Source organism: Bufo bufo, chromosome 9 (genome assembly GCF_905171765.1).
Source record: "Bufo bufo chromosome 9, aBufBuf1.1, whole genome shotgun sequence".
In the NCBI taxonomy this organism is placed as follows: Eukaryota; Metazoa; Chordata; class Amphibia; order Anura; family Bufonidae; genus Bufo; species Bufo bufo.
Window position 1 is genome coordinate 173,542,339 of NC_053397.1, and position 14,323 is coordinate 173,556,661.

The window sequence follows — 14,323 nt, forward strand, 5'->3', positions numbered from 1 at the left end:
CTGCGCTCTGATTGATTGCTATAGGCAACTAAGACAGCTTTACGGCCATAGTGCATTGCGAATCCGCAAAACATGGATACCGGCCATGTGCATTTCTCAATTTGCGGACCGCACATAGCGGCAACCATAATAGAAAATGCTCCATCTTTTCCACGGTGATTGGTGGGTGTACCTGTAAGTCTATTTAAAGGGAACCTGCCACATTGAACATGCAGCCCAGTCTGCAGGAAACCTGCTATAGAGCAGGAGGAGCTGAGCAGAAGGATATCTAGGTTTGTCGGAAAATATTCAGTATAACTTGTAATTTTTTTCATTTTAAACTCTGTTCATTCTGGGCTTAGGAGTCCAGTGGTCGGTCCTTCTCAGGGACTGACTGCTTCCTCTATGCACAGTCACAGAGGGGGTCAATAAGTAGGACAGCCCGCTGGACTTCTAAGTTCAGAATGAAAAGAGGAATTTTAATTAAATGACAAGTTCTACTGAACAATTTCCCACAAAACTATATATCAATCTGCTCAGCTCCTCCTGCTCTATAACATGCCGCACATAAGTTGCACAGCAATTCCAGGTTGACAGGTTCCCTTTAAGTAGAAGTTGTACAGTTTACCATTAAAACACATTTACTCCTTACCTCTTTAGCAACTTCTCCTTTAAAGGGAACCTGTCACCGGGATTTTGTGTATAGAGCTGAGGACATGGGTTGCTAGATCGCCGCTAGCAGATCCGCAATACCCAGTCCCCATAGCTCTGTGTGCTTTTATTGCGTAAAAAAATTTGATCTGATTTGATCCATATGCAAATTAACCCGAGATGAGTCCTGTAAGTGAGATGGGTCCAGCGTGAAGGATCCCAGCACCGCCCCGCATCCTCAGAATCTCCTCCTTGCTCCCCGACGTCAGAAAGCTAGAGCGCCGTAATCTCGCAATGCGCGAGCTAGCGCATGCGCAGTGTCGGCATAGTGTTGCTTCCCTGTGCTGGCATCAGCTTAAGGGAACAAACTGCACATGCGTTAGCTCGCGCATCGCGAGATTATGGCGCTCTAGCTTTCTGATGTCGGGGAGCAAGGAGGAGATTCTGAGGATGCGGGGCGGTACTGGGCTCCTTCACGCTGGACTCATCTCAGGTTAATTTGCATCTGTATCAAATCGTTTTTTTACACAATAAAAGCACACAGAGCTATGGGGACTGGGTATTGCGGATGTACTAGCGGCGATCTAGAAACCCATGTCCTCAGTTCTATACACAAAATCCCGGTGACAGGTTCCCTTTAACCCAGACAATCCCTTTAAGGCCTCATGCACACGACAGTATTTTTTGACGGTCCGCAAAACGGGGTTCCGTTGTTCCGTGATCCGTGTCCGTTTTTTTTTCTGTGTGTCTTCCTTGATTTTTGGAGGATCACCAGACATGAAAAGTGAAAAAAGTCAAGTTTGCCTTGAAAATGATAGGAAAAAAACGGACACAGATCACGGACGCGGATGACAATCTTGTGTGCCTCTGTGTTTTTTCACGGACCCAATGACTTGAATGGGTCCGCGAACCGTTGTCCGTCAAAAAAATAGGACAGGTCATATTTTTTTGACGGACTGGAAACACGGATCACGGACGCGGATGACAAACGGTGCATTTTCAGAGTTTTCAACGGACCTATTGAAAGTCAATGGGTCCGCAGAAAATCACGGAAAACGGAACAACGGACACACACAACGGTCGTGTGCATGAGGCCTAAATCAGTGATTACCTCTGTGCTGGAGAAAGCAGTGATGGCAGATTCACAGCATGTGTTAGAGGGTTTGTCACATTTGACAGAAAAATAGCATTGCGTACAGCGCTATTTTTACAGGATGTGAACAGACTATTAAGCCTAATGCACGTGACCATATTTAGGATCCACATCTGATCCTTATTTTTGGCGGTTTGGACGGTCATCTGCAGAAAAAAAAAATCAGACAGCACACTGATGTCATGCTAGCGCTATCTGCATCCGTTTTGCGGACAAAAACAGCCATTTCTGGTGATGGGAGTGTGACAATTGCAGAATGTCCTCAGATGGTATCCGCATTTTGCAGATGCGTGGTCTGCAGACTGCAATACAGACACAGTCATGTGCATGAGGCCTAAGTGATCCATCTGAGCAGTGGACTAACCAATGGGCAATGCATATCGGTATAGCTGGGTAAACCATGAAAGTGTTATATACTCACAGGCTGTTATTACAGATGGCACAATTCACTTATTAGACATCCAGGACGACTTTGTACATTAGTAATCATTTACTGCCATATAGTACATCACAGATGATCAATGTTACAGAAAATGCAGATGTAACCGGTAGTAAATACAGGTACATAGTGGGTTACATTGATTTTAATATAAAAAAAACACAGACATTGATAGGTTGAGTCAAATAAGCGTGCAATCGCAGCATGCACTTCACAGTCCATTACAAATCTTCATAAAAAAGCTCTGCGGCCATCCAACAAATTCTGTATAAATCTGACAATATTAAAATATATTGCCATTTATATATTCCCTCAACACAGGGAGGAAATGACCTCTTGAAAAAAAAAAAAAGTGTCAAAACGTATGGTCATTTAAAATTTTGAATTCTCTTCAAAAAACTTAAGTTGCCGAACTTTCAGGTTGTAGTTGCTGTACTTCTCTCCCAGGAGTTTCTGTAACTGCAACTGGAAGGGAAAAAAAGACAAGCATTTAGAAGTGGATAGAGGAGCAGAAACGGAGGATCACAAAGCAGATCAAGTCGCCTTTAAAGAAGGGCAGAACCAAACTTTTTTAGGCCTCAGTATGTGAAATAAAATTCCTTGCAATCATGTGAAACTGGCTGCTCCAACCTGTTTCACAGCTCTCCTGGCATGTCTGATTTAGGCCTCATGCACACGTGCGTGTGCCCCCCGCATCACAGATGCGGACCCAATCCGGAGCTGCGGTGCGGAACGGAGGCACGGAAGCACTCCGTGGTGCTTCCGTGGTGTTTCTCTCCGTGCCTCCGCACCGCAAAAAAATAGAACATGTTCTATTTTTTTGCGGCGCAGACGGATCACGGACCCATTCAAGTTGAAATCGGTCTCAATCCGTCCCGGCCGTTGCACGGCCGTTACCCGTGCATTGGGGACCGCAAATTGCGGCCCCCAAGGCACGGAACGGCCGCACAACGGCCGTGTGCATGAGGCCTGAGAAAGTACAAATAATGTTTCATCTTTCCGTAGAACACTTTGCAGTGCTGCTCCTCTGTTATTCCTCTTTAAAATGCAAGAATACATTCATGGCTGGACATGTCCTAACACACTGACATAGTCCAATCATTACCTTACTACGTACATAACTGCCTGCTGTCTATTTAGAAACTTCCAGGAGGAATAGCAGAGGGACGATACAATGCAGGGTCCTAAGATTAGAATAGGCATGTCAGCAGAGCCGACAAGTCCTCTTTCATTTTCGTGCACTCAGTTCACTATAGTATAGCTGCTTCAGCCTTGTATAATATGCTCCAGATGACGTCAGATAGCAGCTTGAGTTCCCAGTGCTGTGGCCTCTCCCTAGGCCAGTGATGTCACCTTCATTAGGCCTCTTTCACACGACCGTATGGCTATTTCAGTGTTTTGCGGTCTGTTTTTCACGGATCCGTTGTTCAGTTTTTTTTTGTTTCCGTTTCGTTTTTCCGTATGGCATATACAGTATACAGTAAGTACATAGAAAAAATTGGGCTGGGCATAACATTTTCAATAGATGGTTCCGCAAAAACGGAACGGATACGGAAGACATACGGATGCATTTCCGTATGTGTTCCGTTTTTTTTGCGGACCCATTGACTTGAATGGAGCCACGGAACGTGATTTGAGGGCAATAATAGGACATGTTCTATCTTTCAACGGAACGGAAATACGGAAAGCATACGGAGTACATTCCGGGTTTTTTCGCGGAACCATTAAAATGAATGGTTCCGTATACGGACCGTATACGGAACGCAAAAAACGTCCCGCAAAACGAAAAAAAACAAAAAACGGTAGTGTGAAAGAGGCCTTAGTCGCATGACCTAGGCGCAGCTCAGTCCTATTTAAGCGAATGCGGCTGAACTGCAATACCAAGCACACCCACTATCCAATGGATGGCGCCATCCGAGTGTCGAGCCCCCACAGTATCTGATCAGTGGGAGTCCAATTCCCAACACCCCTGCAGATAAGCGTTGGAAGGGCCCATGTCGCTCGACCAAGCACCTCTTACATCATATCCATAGGTCTCATGGCCTTTTTGCAGCTCAGTCAAATTCAAGTAAACGGGACTGAGTACGGCGCTGTGCCTGGCATACAATGAAGAGGCTGCAGAAACCTGATGGACCCCCTTATCATTAATGGGGTCCAACGCGGTGTTTGGCATATGCCAGATCCAACGCTTCCTTTTTTTTTTTTTTTTTTCGTTTCTATACTGCAACAGAAAAACTGAAAATGCGCCACATATGTGAACCTAGCCTTATGGAGTTCAGTGTATAACAGTATGCAGTAAGCTTGTCAGCTCCATCTTTTTATAACTATTTTTTATCTATGCCTGTGCAGGGGTTTTGGAGCTTTGTTTCAGATAAGGGTACTTTAACACTAGCGTTTTTTTTTCCGGTGTTGAGTTCCGTCACAGGGGCTCAATACCGGAAAAAAACTGATCAGTTTTATGCTAATGCATTCTGAATGGAGAGCAATCCGCTCAGGATGCATCAGTTCAGTCCCTCTTACGTTTTTTTGGACGGAGAAAATACCGCAGCATGCTGCAGTTTTATCTCCGGCCAAAAATGCTGATCACTTTCTGGAATGCCGGATCCGGCATTAATTTACATTGAAGTGTGTTAGTGCCGCATCCGGCATTAAGTGTTCCGGCAAAACGGATCCGGCTTTCCAGTCTGCGCATGCGCAGATCTTTCAAAATGCAAACATTTTTTATTTCAATGCATTTGTCAGACGGATCCGCATCCAGATCCGTCTGACAAATGCCATCCGTTTGCGTCCAGATTGCCGGATCCTGCCGGAATTCTCTGCCGCAAGTGTGAAAGCACCCTAAGCCTACTGTAAAAAGATATAGCGGCATGTTAAGAAACTAATCAGCACTTCATTTTGGATCTACATAATTTTGATACTTCAGGTTGGACATTCACCGGTTTCTAAGTTGGGGTGTTACCATGTGATATTATAAGGACACCAAGCTATCATGTCCCATTACCGAGGGCAAATCCTGTGACACGGATAAGGATGCAGCTTATGTTGCTACGCAGAAATCCGATCACTTACCTCTTTTAGATAATCATCGTCCTCATCCATGACGTTGTACACTGCCTCCAGAACTTTAATTCCCAGTCCCTGCACAACATCAGTCCTCAAAGCTTCTATCATTCTGCGGAATTTTTCTGGGACTGTTAAATTATCTGAGCAAAAGAGCAAAACAATGGGGGTCATTTATCAAACTGGTACAAAGGAGAACTGGCTTAGGTGCCATTATTAAATGAGGCTCATTCAGACGGCCGTATGCTGTTCGCAAAAATGCAGATCCGTTTTTTTGCGGATTAGATGCTGTCCCATTCAGTTCTATGGGGCCCTTTTCTTCCATTGCACGGCTCAGCAAAAAAATGAAACATGTCCTATACTTGTCAGTGAAAAATCAGGACATGGCCCTATTATAGTCTACGGATTGCAATCCGTTTTTTTTTGCGGACATGCTGAACTGTCCGCAAAAAAACTGATCTGCTTTTTTGCGGACAGAATACGGACGTCTGAATGAGCCCTTGAAATATGAAACGCTGCTTTAAACCTGCTTAATCTGTCCCACAGCTTTGGACACTGGAGTCTGATTTACTATATCTGTAGGCACATGTAACCTCCTTTGCATGCGGTGCACCCAATGTACAGCCGTAGTGCCATGGTCCCCAACCTGTGGCTCTTCAGTTATTGCAAAACTACAACTCCCAGCTCACTCGGATATCCGCAGGCTGTCAAGAAATGCTGGGAGATGTAATTTTGCTGGAGACTGGTTCAGTCATGGGTGTCTCACTGCGGCTTCTCCTAAATCTTGAGCTGATCCATGTAGGTTTGGTTTCTGCTGGTAAGCTATCCAACCATGCCTAACCATGCGTCCCCAGTGCATGGGCAACATCCATGCGTATTCCACAGATGGATCCAGACCATTCAACTTGAATATGTCCGTGATCTGTCCACACCGCCAAAAAATAGAACATGTTCTATTTTTTTTGCGGTGGGGAGGCACAGAGAGAAACCGCACATTGAATGGGTCCGCATCTGTGATGCGGGGTGCACGCGGCCGGTGCCCGGGTATTGCGGACCCGCTGTTTGCGGACCCAGGCAACGGTCGTGTGCATGAGTCCTTTGGAAGACTTTTCAGAAGTTTTAGTCCACAGCCAAAGGCCCCATTCACACGTCCGTATTTTTGCTCCACATCCGATACGCAATTTTTGGGGATTGGATGCGGACCGGTTCATTTCAATGGGGACAGCACACCATGTATGTCTGTTCTGCAGTCCTACAAAAATAAAAGATAGAACAAGTCCGATTCTTTTCTATTTTCTAGACAAGAATAGGCATTGTTACAAAAAAAAAAATGGATGCAACATGGATGTCATCTGTATTTTTTGCGGATCTGCATTTCGAGGACTGCAAAATACTAACGATCATGTGAATGCACCCTAAAAGCGTCTTCATGTCTCTTTCCTGTCGTACCCTATTGTGTTTAGTGGTTGACAGTGTTACGTCGTATATGTCGTACACCATATGAATAATTTAGCCAATCATTAGGAATATGCCCACCTAACGCCAAGTCTTGAAAGCAGATATCTTCTTGCTCCTCAGATGTTCTTTTATGTAACATTAATGTATCTCGGTATCTTTTGTTGAGTCGGAATTCTTTACAAGCAGCTTGTGGCATTTGACCGTCGTCTTTCTCCATGTGCAACGTCTGTGTCATCAGATTTACAAGATCGTTCATTTCTCCAGAGTCTGAGTATTTTCTGAGAAAAAAAATGTTTTACAGTTAAAACAAGACCTGTTCTTTTGCAACTATTTCAAGTCAATGCTTGAATATGTTGGACAGGGCAAGTAAACCCCTTAAACACTTAAGGACCACAGGTTTATACTCCCCTAGTGACCAGGCCCTTTTTTACAAATCGGCACTCCACAACTTTAGCGGTTTATTGCTCGGTCATGCAACTTACCACCCAAATGAATTTTACCTCCTTTTCTTCTCACTAATAGAGCTTTCATTTGGTGGTATTTCATTGCTGCTGACATTTTTACATTTTTTGTTATTAATCAAAATTTACCGATTTTTTTTGCAAAAAAATGAAATTTTTCACTTTCAGTTGTAAAATTTTGCAAAAAAAACGACATCCATATATAAATTTTTCTCTAAATTTATTGTTCTACATGTCTTTGATAAAAAAAAAATGTTTGGGTAAAAAAAAAAAATGGTTTGGGTAAAAGTTATAGCGTTTACAAACTATGGTACAAAAATGTGAATTTCCGCTTTTTGAAGCAGCTCTGACTTTCTGAGCACCTGTCATGTTTCCTGAGGTTCTACAATGGCCAGACAGTACAAACACCCCACAAATGACCCCATTTCGGAAAGTAGACACCCTAAGGTATTCGCTGATGGGCATAGTGAGTTCATAGAACTTTTTATTTTTTGTCACAAGTTAGCGGAAAATGATGATTTTTATAATTTTTTTCTTACAAAGTCTCATATTCCACTAACTTGTGACAGAAATAAAAACTTCCATGAACTCACTATGCCCATCACGAAATACCTTAGGGTGTCTTCTTTCCAAAATGGGGTCACTTGTGGGGTAGTTATACGTACAAATGCGTGCGAAGTAGTTTGAAATCAAAATCTGTAAAAAATGGCCGGTGAAATCCGAAAGGTGCTCTTTGGAATGTGGGCCCCTTTGCCCACCTAGGCTGCAAAAACGTGTCACACATGTGGTATTGCCGTACTCAGGAGAAGTTGGGCAATGTGTTTTGGGGTGTCTTTTTACATATACTCATGCTGGGTGAGAGAAATATCTTGGCAAAAGACAACTTTTCCAATTTTTTTATACAAAGTTGGCATTTGACCAAGATATTTATCTCACCCAGCATAGGTATATGTAAAATTATATCCCAAAACACATTCCCCAACTTCTCCTGAGTACGGCATTACCACATGTGTGACACTTTTTTGCAGCCTAGGTGGGCAAAGGGGCCCACATTCCAAAGAGCACCTTTAGGATTTCACAGGTTATTTTTTACACATTTTGATTTCAAACTACTTACCACACATTAGGGCCCCTAGAATGCCAGGGCAGTATAACTACCCCACAAGTGACCCCATTTTGGAAATAAGACACCCCAAGGTATTCCGTGAGGGGCATGGCGAGTTCCTAGAATTTTTTATTTTTTGTCACAAGTTAGCGGAAAATGATGATTTCTTTTTATTTTTTATTTTTTCTTACAAAGTCTCATATTCCACTAACTTGTGACAAAAAATAAAAACTTCCATGAACTCACTATGCCCATCACGAAATACCTAGGGGTGTCTTCTTTCCAAAATGGGGTCACTTGTGGGGTAGTTATACTGCCCTGGCATTTTAGGGGCCCAAATGCGTGCAAAGTAGTTTGAAATCAAAATCTGTAAAAAATGGCCGGTGAAATCCGAAAGGTGCTCTTTGGAATGTGGGCCCCTTTGCCCACCTAGGCTGCAAAAAAGTGTCACACATGTGGTATTGCCGTACTCAGGAGAAGTTGGGCAATGTGTTTTGGGGTGTCTTTTTACATATACTCATGCTGGGTGAGAGAAATATCTTGGCAAAAGACAACTTTTCCAATTTTTTTATACAAAGTTGGCATTTGACCAAGATATTTATCTCACCCAGCATAGGTATATGTAAAATTATATCCCAAAACACATTCCCCAACTTCTCCTGAGTACGGCAATACCAGATGTGTGACACTTTTTTGCAGCCTAGATGCGCAAAGGGGCCCACATTCCTTTTAGGAGGGCATTTTTAGACATTTGGATCCCAGACTTCTTCTCACGCTTTAGGGCCCCTAAAATGCCAGGGCAGTATAAATACCCCACATGTGACCCCATTTTGGAAAGAAGACACCCCAAGGTATTCAATGAGGGGCATGGCGAGTTCATAGAAATTTTATTTTTTTGCCACAAGTTAGCGGAAATTTTTTATTTTATTTTTTTTCTCACAAAGTCTCCCTTTCCGCTAACTTGGGACAAAAATTGCAATCTTTCATGGACTCAATATGCCCCTCAGCGAATACCTTGGGGTGTCTACTTTCCGAAATGGGGTCACATGTGGGGTATTTATACTGCCCTGGCATTTTAGGGGCCCTAAAGCGTGAGAAGTCTGGAATATAAATGTCTAAAAAATTTTACGCATTTGGATTCCGTGAGGGGTATGGTGAGTTCATGTGAGATTTTATTTTTTGACACAAGTTAGTGGAATATGAGACTTTGTAAGAAAAAAATAAAATAAAAAATTCCGCTAACTTGGGCCAAAAAAATGTCTGAATGGAGCCTTACAGGGGGGTGATCAATGACAGGGGGGTGATCAGGGAGTCTATATGGGGTGATCACCCCTCCTGTCATTGATCACCCCCCTGTAAGGCTACATTCAGACGTCCGTATGTTTTTTACGGATCCACGGATACATGGATCGGATCCGCAAAACACATACGGACATCTGAATGGAGCCTTACAGGGGGGTGATCAATGACAGGGGGGTGATCAATGACAGGGGGGTGATCAGCCCCCTGTCATTGATCACCCCCCTGTAAGGCTCCATTCAGATGTCCGTATGTGTTTTGCGGATCCGATCCATGTATCCGTGGATCCGTAAAAAACATACGGACGTCTGAATGGAACCTTACAGGGGGGTGATCAATGACTGGGGGTGATCAATGACAGGGGGGTGATCAGGGAGTCTATATGGGGTGATCACCCCCCTGTCATTGATCACCCCCCTGTAAGGCTCCATTCAGATGTCCGTATGTGTTTTGCGGATCCGATCCATGTATCAGTGGATCCGTAAAAATCATAAGGACGTCTGAATGGAGCCTTACAGGGGGGTGATCAATGACTGGGGGTGATCAATGACAGGGGGGTGATCAGGGAGTCTATATGGGGTGATCACCCCCGTCATTGATCACCCCCCTGTAAGGCTCCATTCAGACGTCCGTATGTGTTTTGCGGATCCGATCCATGTATCAGTGGATCCGTAAAAATCATACGGACGTCTGAATGGAGCCTTACAAGGGGGTGATCAATGACAGGGGGGTGATCAATGACAGGGGGGTGATCAGGGAGTCTATATGGGGTGATCAGGGGTTAATAAGTGACAGGGGGGGGGGTGTAGTGTAGTGGTGTTTGGTGCTACTTATTACTGAGCTGCCTGTGTCCTCTGGTGGTCGATCCAAGCAAAAGGGACCACCAGAGGACCAGGTAGCAGGTATATTAGACGCGGTTATCAAAACAGCGTCTAATATACCTGTTAGGGGTTAAAAAAAAATCGCATCTACAGCGACTCCACTCGCTTACCTTCCGATCCTGTGAACGCACGCGCCTGTGTGCGCGCGTTCACATGAAAATCTCGGCTCACGCGAGATGACGCCAATCAGCGTTAGTGTAGCCTGGGAGCGCTGCAGCAATGACGCCTTTCGGCGTTAGCGTAGCGGGAAGTGGTTAAATAGAACCTGCGACCAGGTTCATAGCGCCCAAATTCCAGTTTTTTTTCCAAAAGTACTGCAGCATTTTAGAGAAATCATTGTAACATAGTGATCGTGTCACGGACGTTCCTGAGACAGGTGCCAGGAGATCAGCGAGACTGGCAACACGTGGTTTGATCTGACAGGTTCCTTATGGATCAATTCGTGTCTGTGTTGTTTCTGGTGATGGCTACAACCCATGCCTCAGGTGTTGCTTATGTGGTCATTTATACTTCCCTATGTATTGTGGCTTCTCCCACCATGCTGTGCGGTTTATAGCTTCAGTCTGGTTTTGGATTGCTGGTGTTTGGATCTCGGCGGAGTTCCTGTGCTTCCATTGCTATTTGAAAATAAGTGTCTTCTTCCTCTTTTGTTGATTGTTTGGGTTATCTTGTTTTACTCTTTTCCCTGTCATATGTGTTTAGGCCTGAGGGAGACTCCTGTTCGTCCTACCGTTTGGAAGAACAAGTTGTCTCTTGTCCTGACATTAGTTCCAGGGTCCTACAGGGTGAATTAGGACTTTAGGTTCCTGTGTATGAACTCACCTACCTCTAGGGTTAGTTCATATTTGCAGTCAGTCTGGACTTTGACTAGGGTTTCTCTAGGAAGTGACCAGCTCCTTTCCCTAGTTTCCAGGCCTTTTCCCCTCACCCCTTTCCCTCCTACGTTCGGGATGGTTTTCCCTCCCTTACTGAAACGTGACAGATCGTGGCCATACAGATACAAACCCACTGATTTCAGCGGAACAGGACAACTTTCGTGTATGGAGGTGTGCCAACCCTCCACCACAGATGATGTCAGTTAACAAAAGGATCAGGCATGTTGAATTTCAATATGACAGACGCTTTGTTTTCATAGGAAGTTAAGCTGCAATTAATTGAGAACACGTGCATGCTTGGCTGAACTGAGCATACCTGTGTATGATGGGGGATTGAGAGGAATAGCTGTTGGCCAAGCATTCAGCCGACAGCTATTAAAGGTGTATGTAACAATTTGTACGGCTGAAAAAAAAAAAAAAATCCAGTACAGCATAGTATAGTATACTTGGATGTTGATCCAGGGGAACACAAAAAACCCCATTAGGTAAAAGCAAATTTTCCTCATCTAAGGCCTCTTGCACATGGTCCGTAAAAAACAGATCCGCAAAAAAAACAATGACATCTGTGTGCATTCTGTATTTTGCGAGAACGGAACAGCTGGCCCTTCATAGAACAGTACTATCCTTGTCCGTAATGCGGACAATAATAGGACATGTTCTATTTTTTTGCAGAACGGAAATACGGAAACGGAATGCACACAGAGTCACTTCCATTTTTTTTTTTGCGGACCCATTGAAGTGAATGGTTCCGCATACGGTCCGCAAACAAAAAACGTAACAGACACGGAAAGAAAATATGTTCGTGTGCAAGAGGCCTAAGGGGATGAAAAATCACGACTCCACATATATCACTACACGTCATGATAAAATAAGCTAGACTTCAGAATATCTGGTGCATGATATTACACAACAGAAACATTTGAAGAAACTGGCCAATAAAGTATATGAAAATAAAATGTATAGCAAAATGTGGGTAAAAAGCTCTGCTACGAAGTCACAGATCATAGATAAATATTAATGGTACATTAATGACATTGGATAAAAAAAAATGGCGAATATCAGTCAACTATGCCCTAAAATATGCCCTGGAGGCAAAAGGTATAATTACGTTCAAAGGAAGTACAAGGATATACGACATTATCTGCTTAAAGGGGTTGTCTCACTTCAGCAAATGGCATTTATTATGCAGAGGAAGCCAATACAAGGCACCTACTAATGTATTGTTGTTTTCCATATTGTCTCCTTTGCTGGCTGGATTCATTTTTCCATCACATTATACACTGCTCATTTCTATGGTTACGACCACCCTGCAATCCATCAGTGGCAGTCGTGCGTGCACACTATAGGAAAACCGCCGGCCTCTCTGGTGGCCAGGACTGCGGGTGCGCACAGAGGCTAGTGCTTTTTCCTATAGTGTGCAAGCACGGCCACCGTTGCTGGATTGCAGGGTGGTCGTACCCCTGGATACGAGCAGTGTATAATGAGATGGAAAAATGAATCCAGCCAGCAAAGGAAGCAATATGGACAATCACAATACATTAGTAACCAATCATGTTATATGTTATTTCCTTTTTGCCTCACAACTAATGTCTGTCTTTTTGTTTCCTTTTTCATTAGTGACTTTTGTGACCAAGGTCTGGATTTGATCGAAACATCAAGATTTACAGTCACATAAAAATAGCAGGCATTCTTCTCTCACTTGCCTATATACCATACGGAGGATATGCCATAATAAAAGATTTTTTTTATTTGCATGTAAACCTTGAGTGTGCAGTGGTATTTCTCTTAATATTGTATTAACTTTCTCTGTATGATAAATGCCACTTGCCGAAGTGAGACAACCCCTTTGAAAAAAAAAAAGCATCCATTTTTTTTTTTTTTTTACTGTAAGATCACAAAAACTGTAGTTCTCTGAACATTATTCTTCACGACCATGTACGGATGTAACAAACATGGACTTGGTCAGGAGCTCCCAAAGTAAGAGGATCTGGAGAACACTGTCTTTAAATATTTATTCCAATGTGGAATAAATATTTAAAGACACGGGCAAATTTATCATTTGCGGTGGTTTTGGTGTTAGTTTTAAGTCTGTCTTTGCTTTGTGAGGTTGCACGACATTTATGAAATGGTGCACAGTAATAATATATTTGGCGCATCTGCAATGTTGTGTACGCCTATGTCTGTAAAAGTACACTAGGGGGTTGTCTGGTGTGGAGATACGACCATAAAAAAAAATACCGGTAATCGCACATAATAAGTGAGACTAATCTGAAATCCTGACCTACTTTTCACTCCACTTCCTAAAGTGGCGAGATCGCCAAATGCCGCACGCATCACTTGTGACATTTTTAGGCCACAAAACTGGTGTAGAAGACTTGATAAATGTGTCTCCAGATCCTCAGCAATGCCTGGCAAAGTCCTTTTTTTGTTCTATACGTACATTTTCTTCATCACTGGATACCAAGTGTTGTCTGTTGGACGCAAGGCTTCAGTCATTACTACTACTCTATTAAAGGGGTAGTCGCAGCTGGAACATCAAAGGACATCTGTCAGCAGATTTGTCCCTATGACACTGGCTGACCTGTTACATGTGCACTTGGCAGCTAAAGGCATCTGTGTTGGTCCCATCTTCATATGTGCCCGCATTGCTGAAAATTAAGTTTTAATAGATGCAAATTAGCCCCAGTTGCCATTACACCTAGAGGCTCAGCTCTCTCTGCAGCGTCCTCTCCACTTTCATTGACAGGGCCAGGTGATGATCTTTTCACTGCCAGGCCCTGTCAAAGTGGAGAGGGCGCAGCAGTTGCAGAGAGAGCAGAGCATCTAGGAGTAATGGCAACGCCCCTGTTGCTCCTATAGGCTCAAATGATGTTTTAATATATGCAAATATCTCATTAATGAGGGCACATATGAACATGGGACCAACACAGATGCCTTCAGCTGCCAAGTGCACATGTAACAG

At 43.6% G+C, this 14,323-nt stretch overlaps 1 protein-coding gene across 1 annotated transcript in view; it reads right to left on the reverse strand.

The window, feature by feature from the left end:
- Positions 1-2,393: 2,393 nt before the first annotated feature.
- NEK4 (NIMA related kinase 4) overlaps positions 2,394-14,323 on the reverse strand; it is a 60,158-nt gene continuing 48,228 nt past the window's right edge. The window contains exons 14-16 of the mRNA XM_040407715.1: positions 6,819-7,018; positions 5,292-5,425; positions 2,394-2,687 (exon numbers count right to left, since the gene is read on the reverse strand). Of these exons, the coding sequence (XP_040263649.1) occupies positions 2,595-2,687; positions 5,292-5,425; positions 6,819-7,018 (427 nt within the window). The 3' untranslated portion in view covers positions 2,394-2,594. The remainder of the gene's footprint in view (positions 2,688-5,291; positions 5,426-6,818; positions 7,019-14,323) is intronic.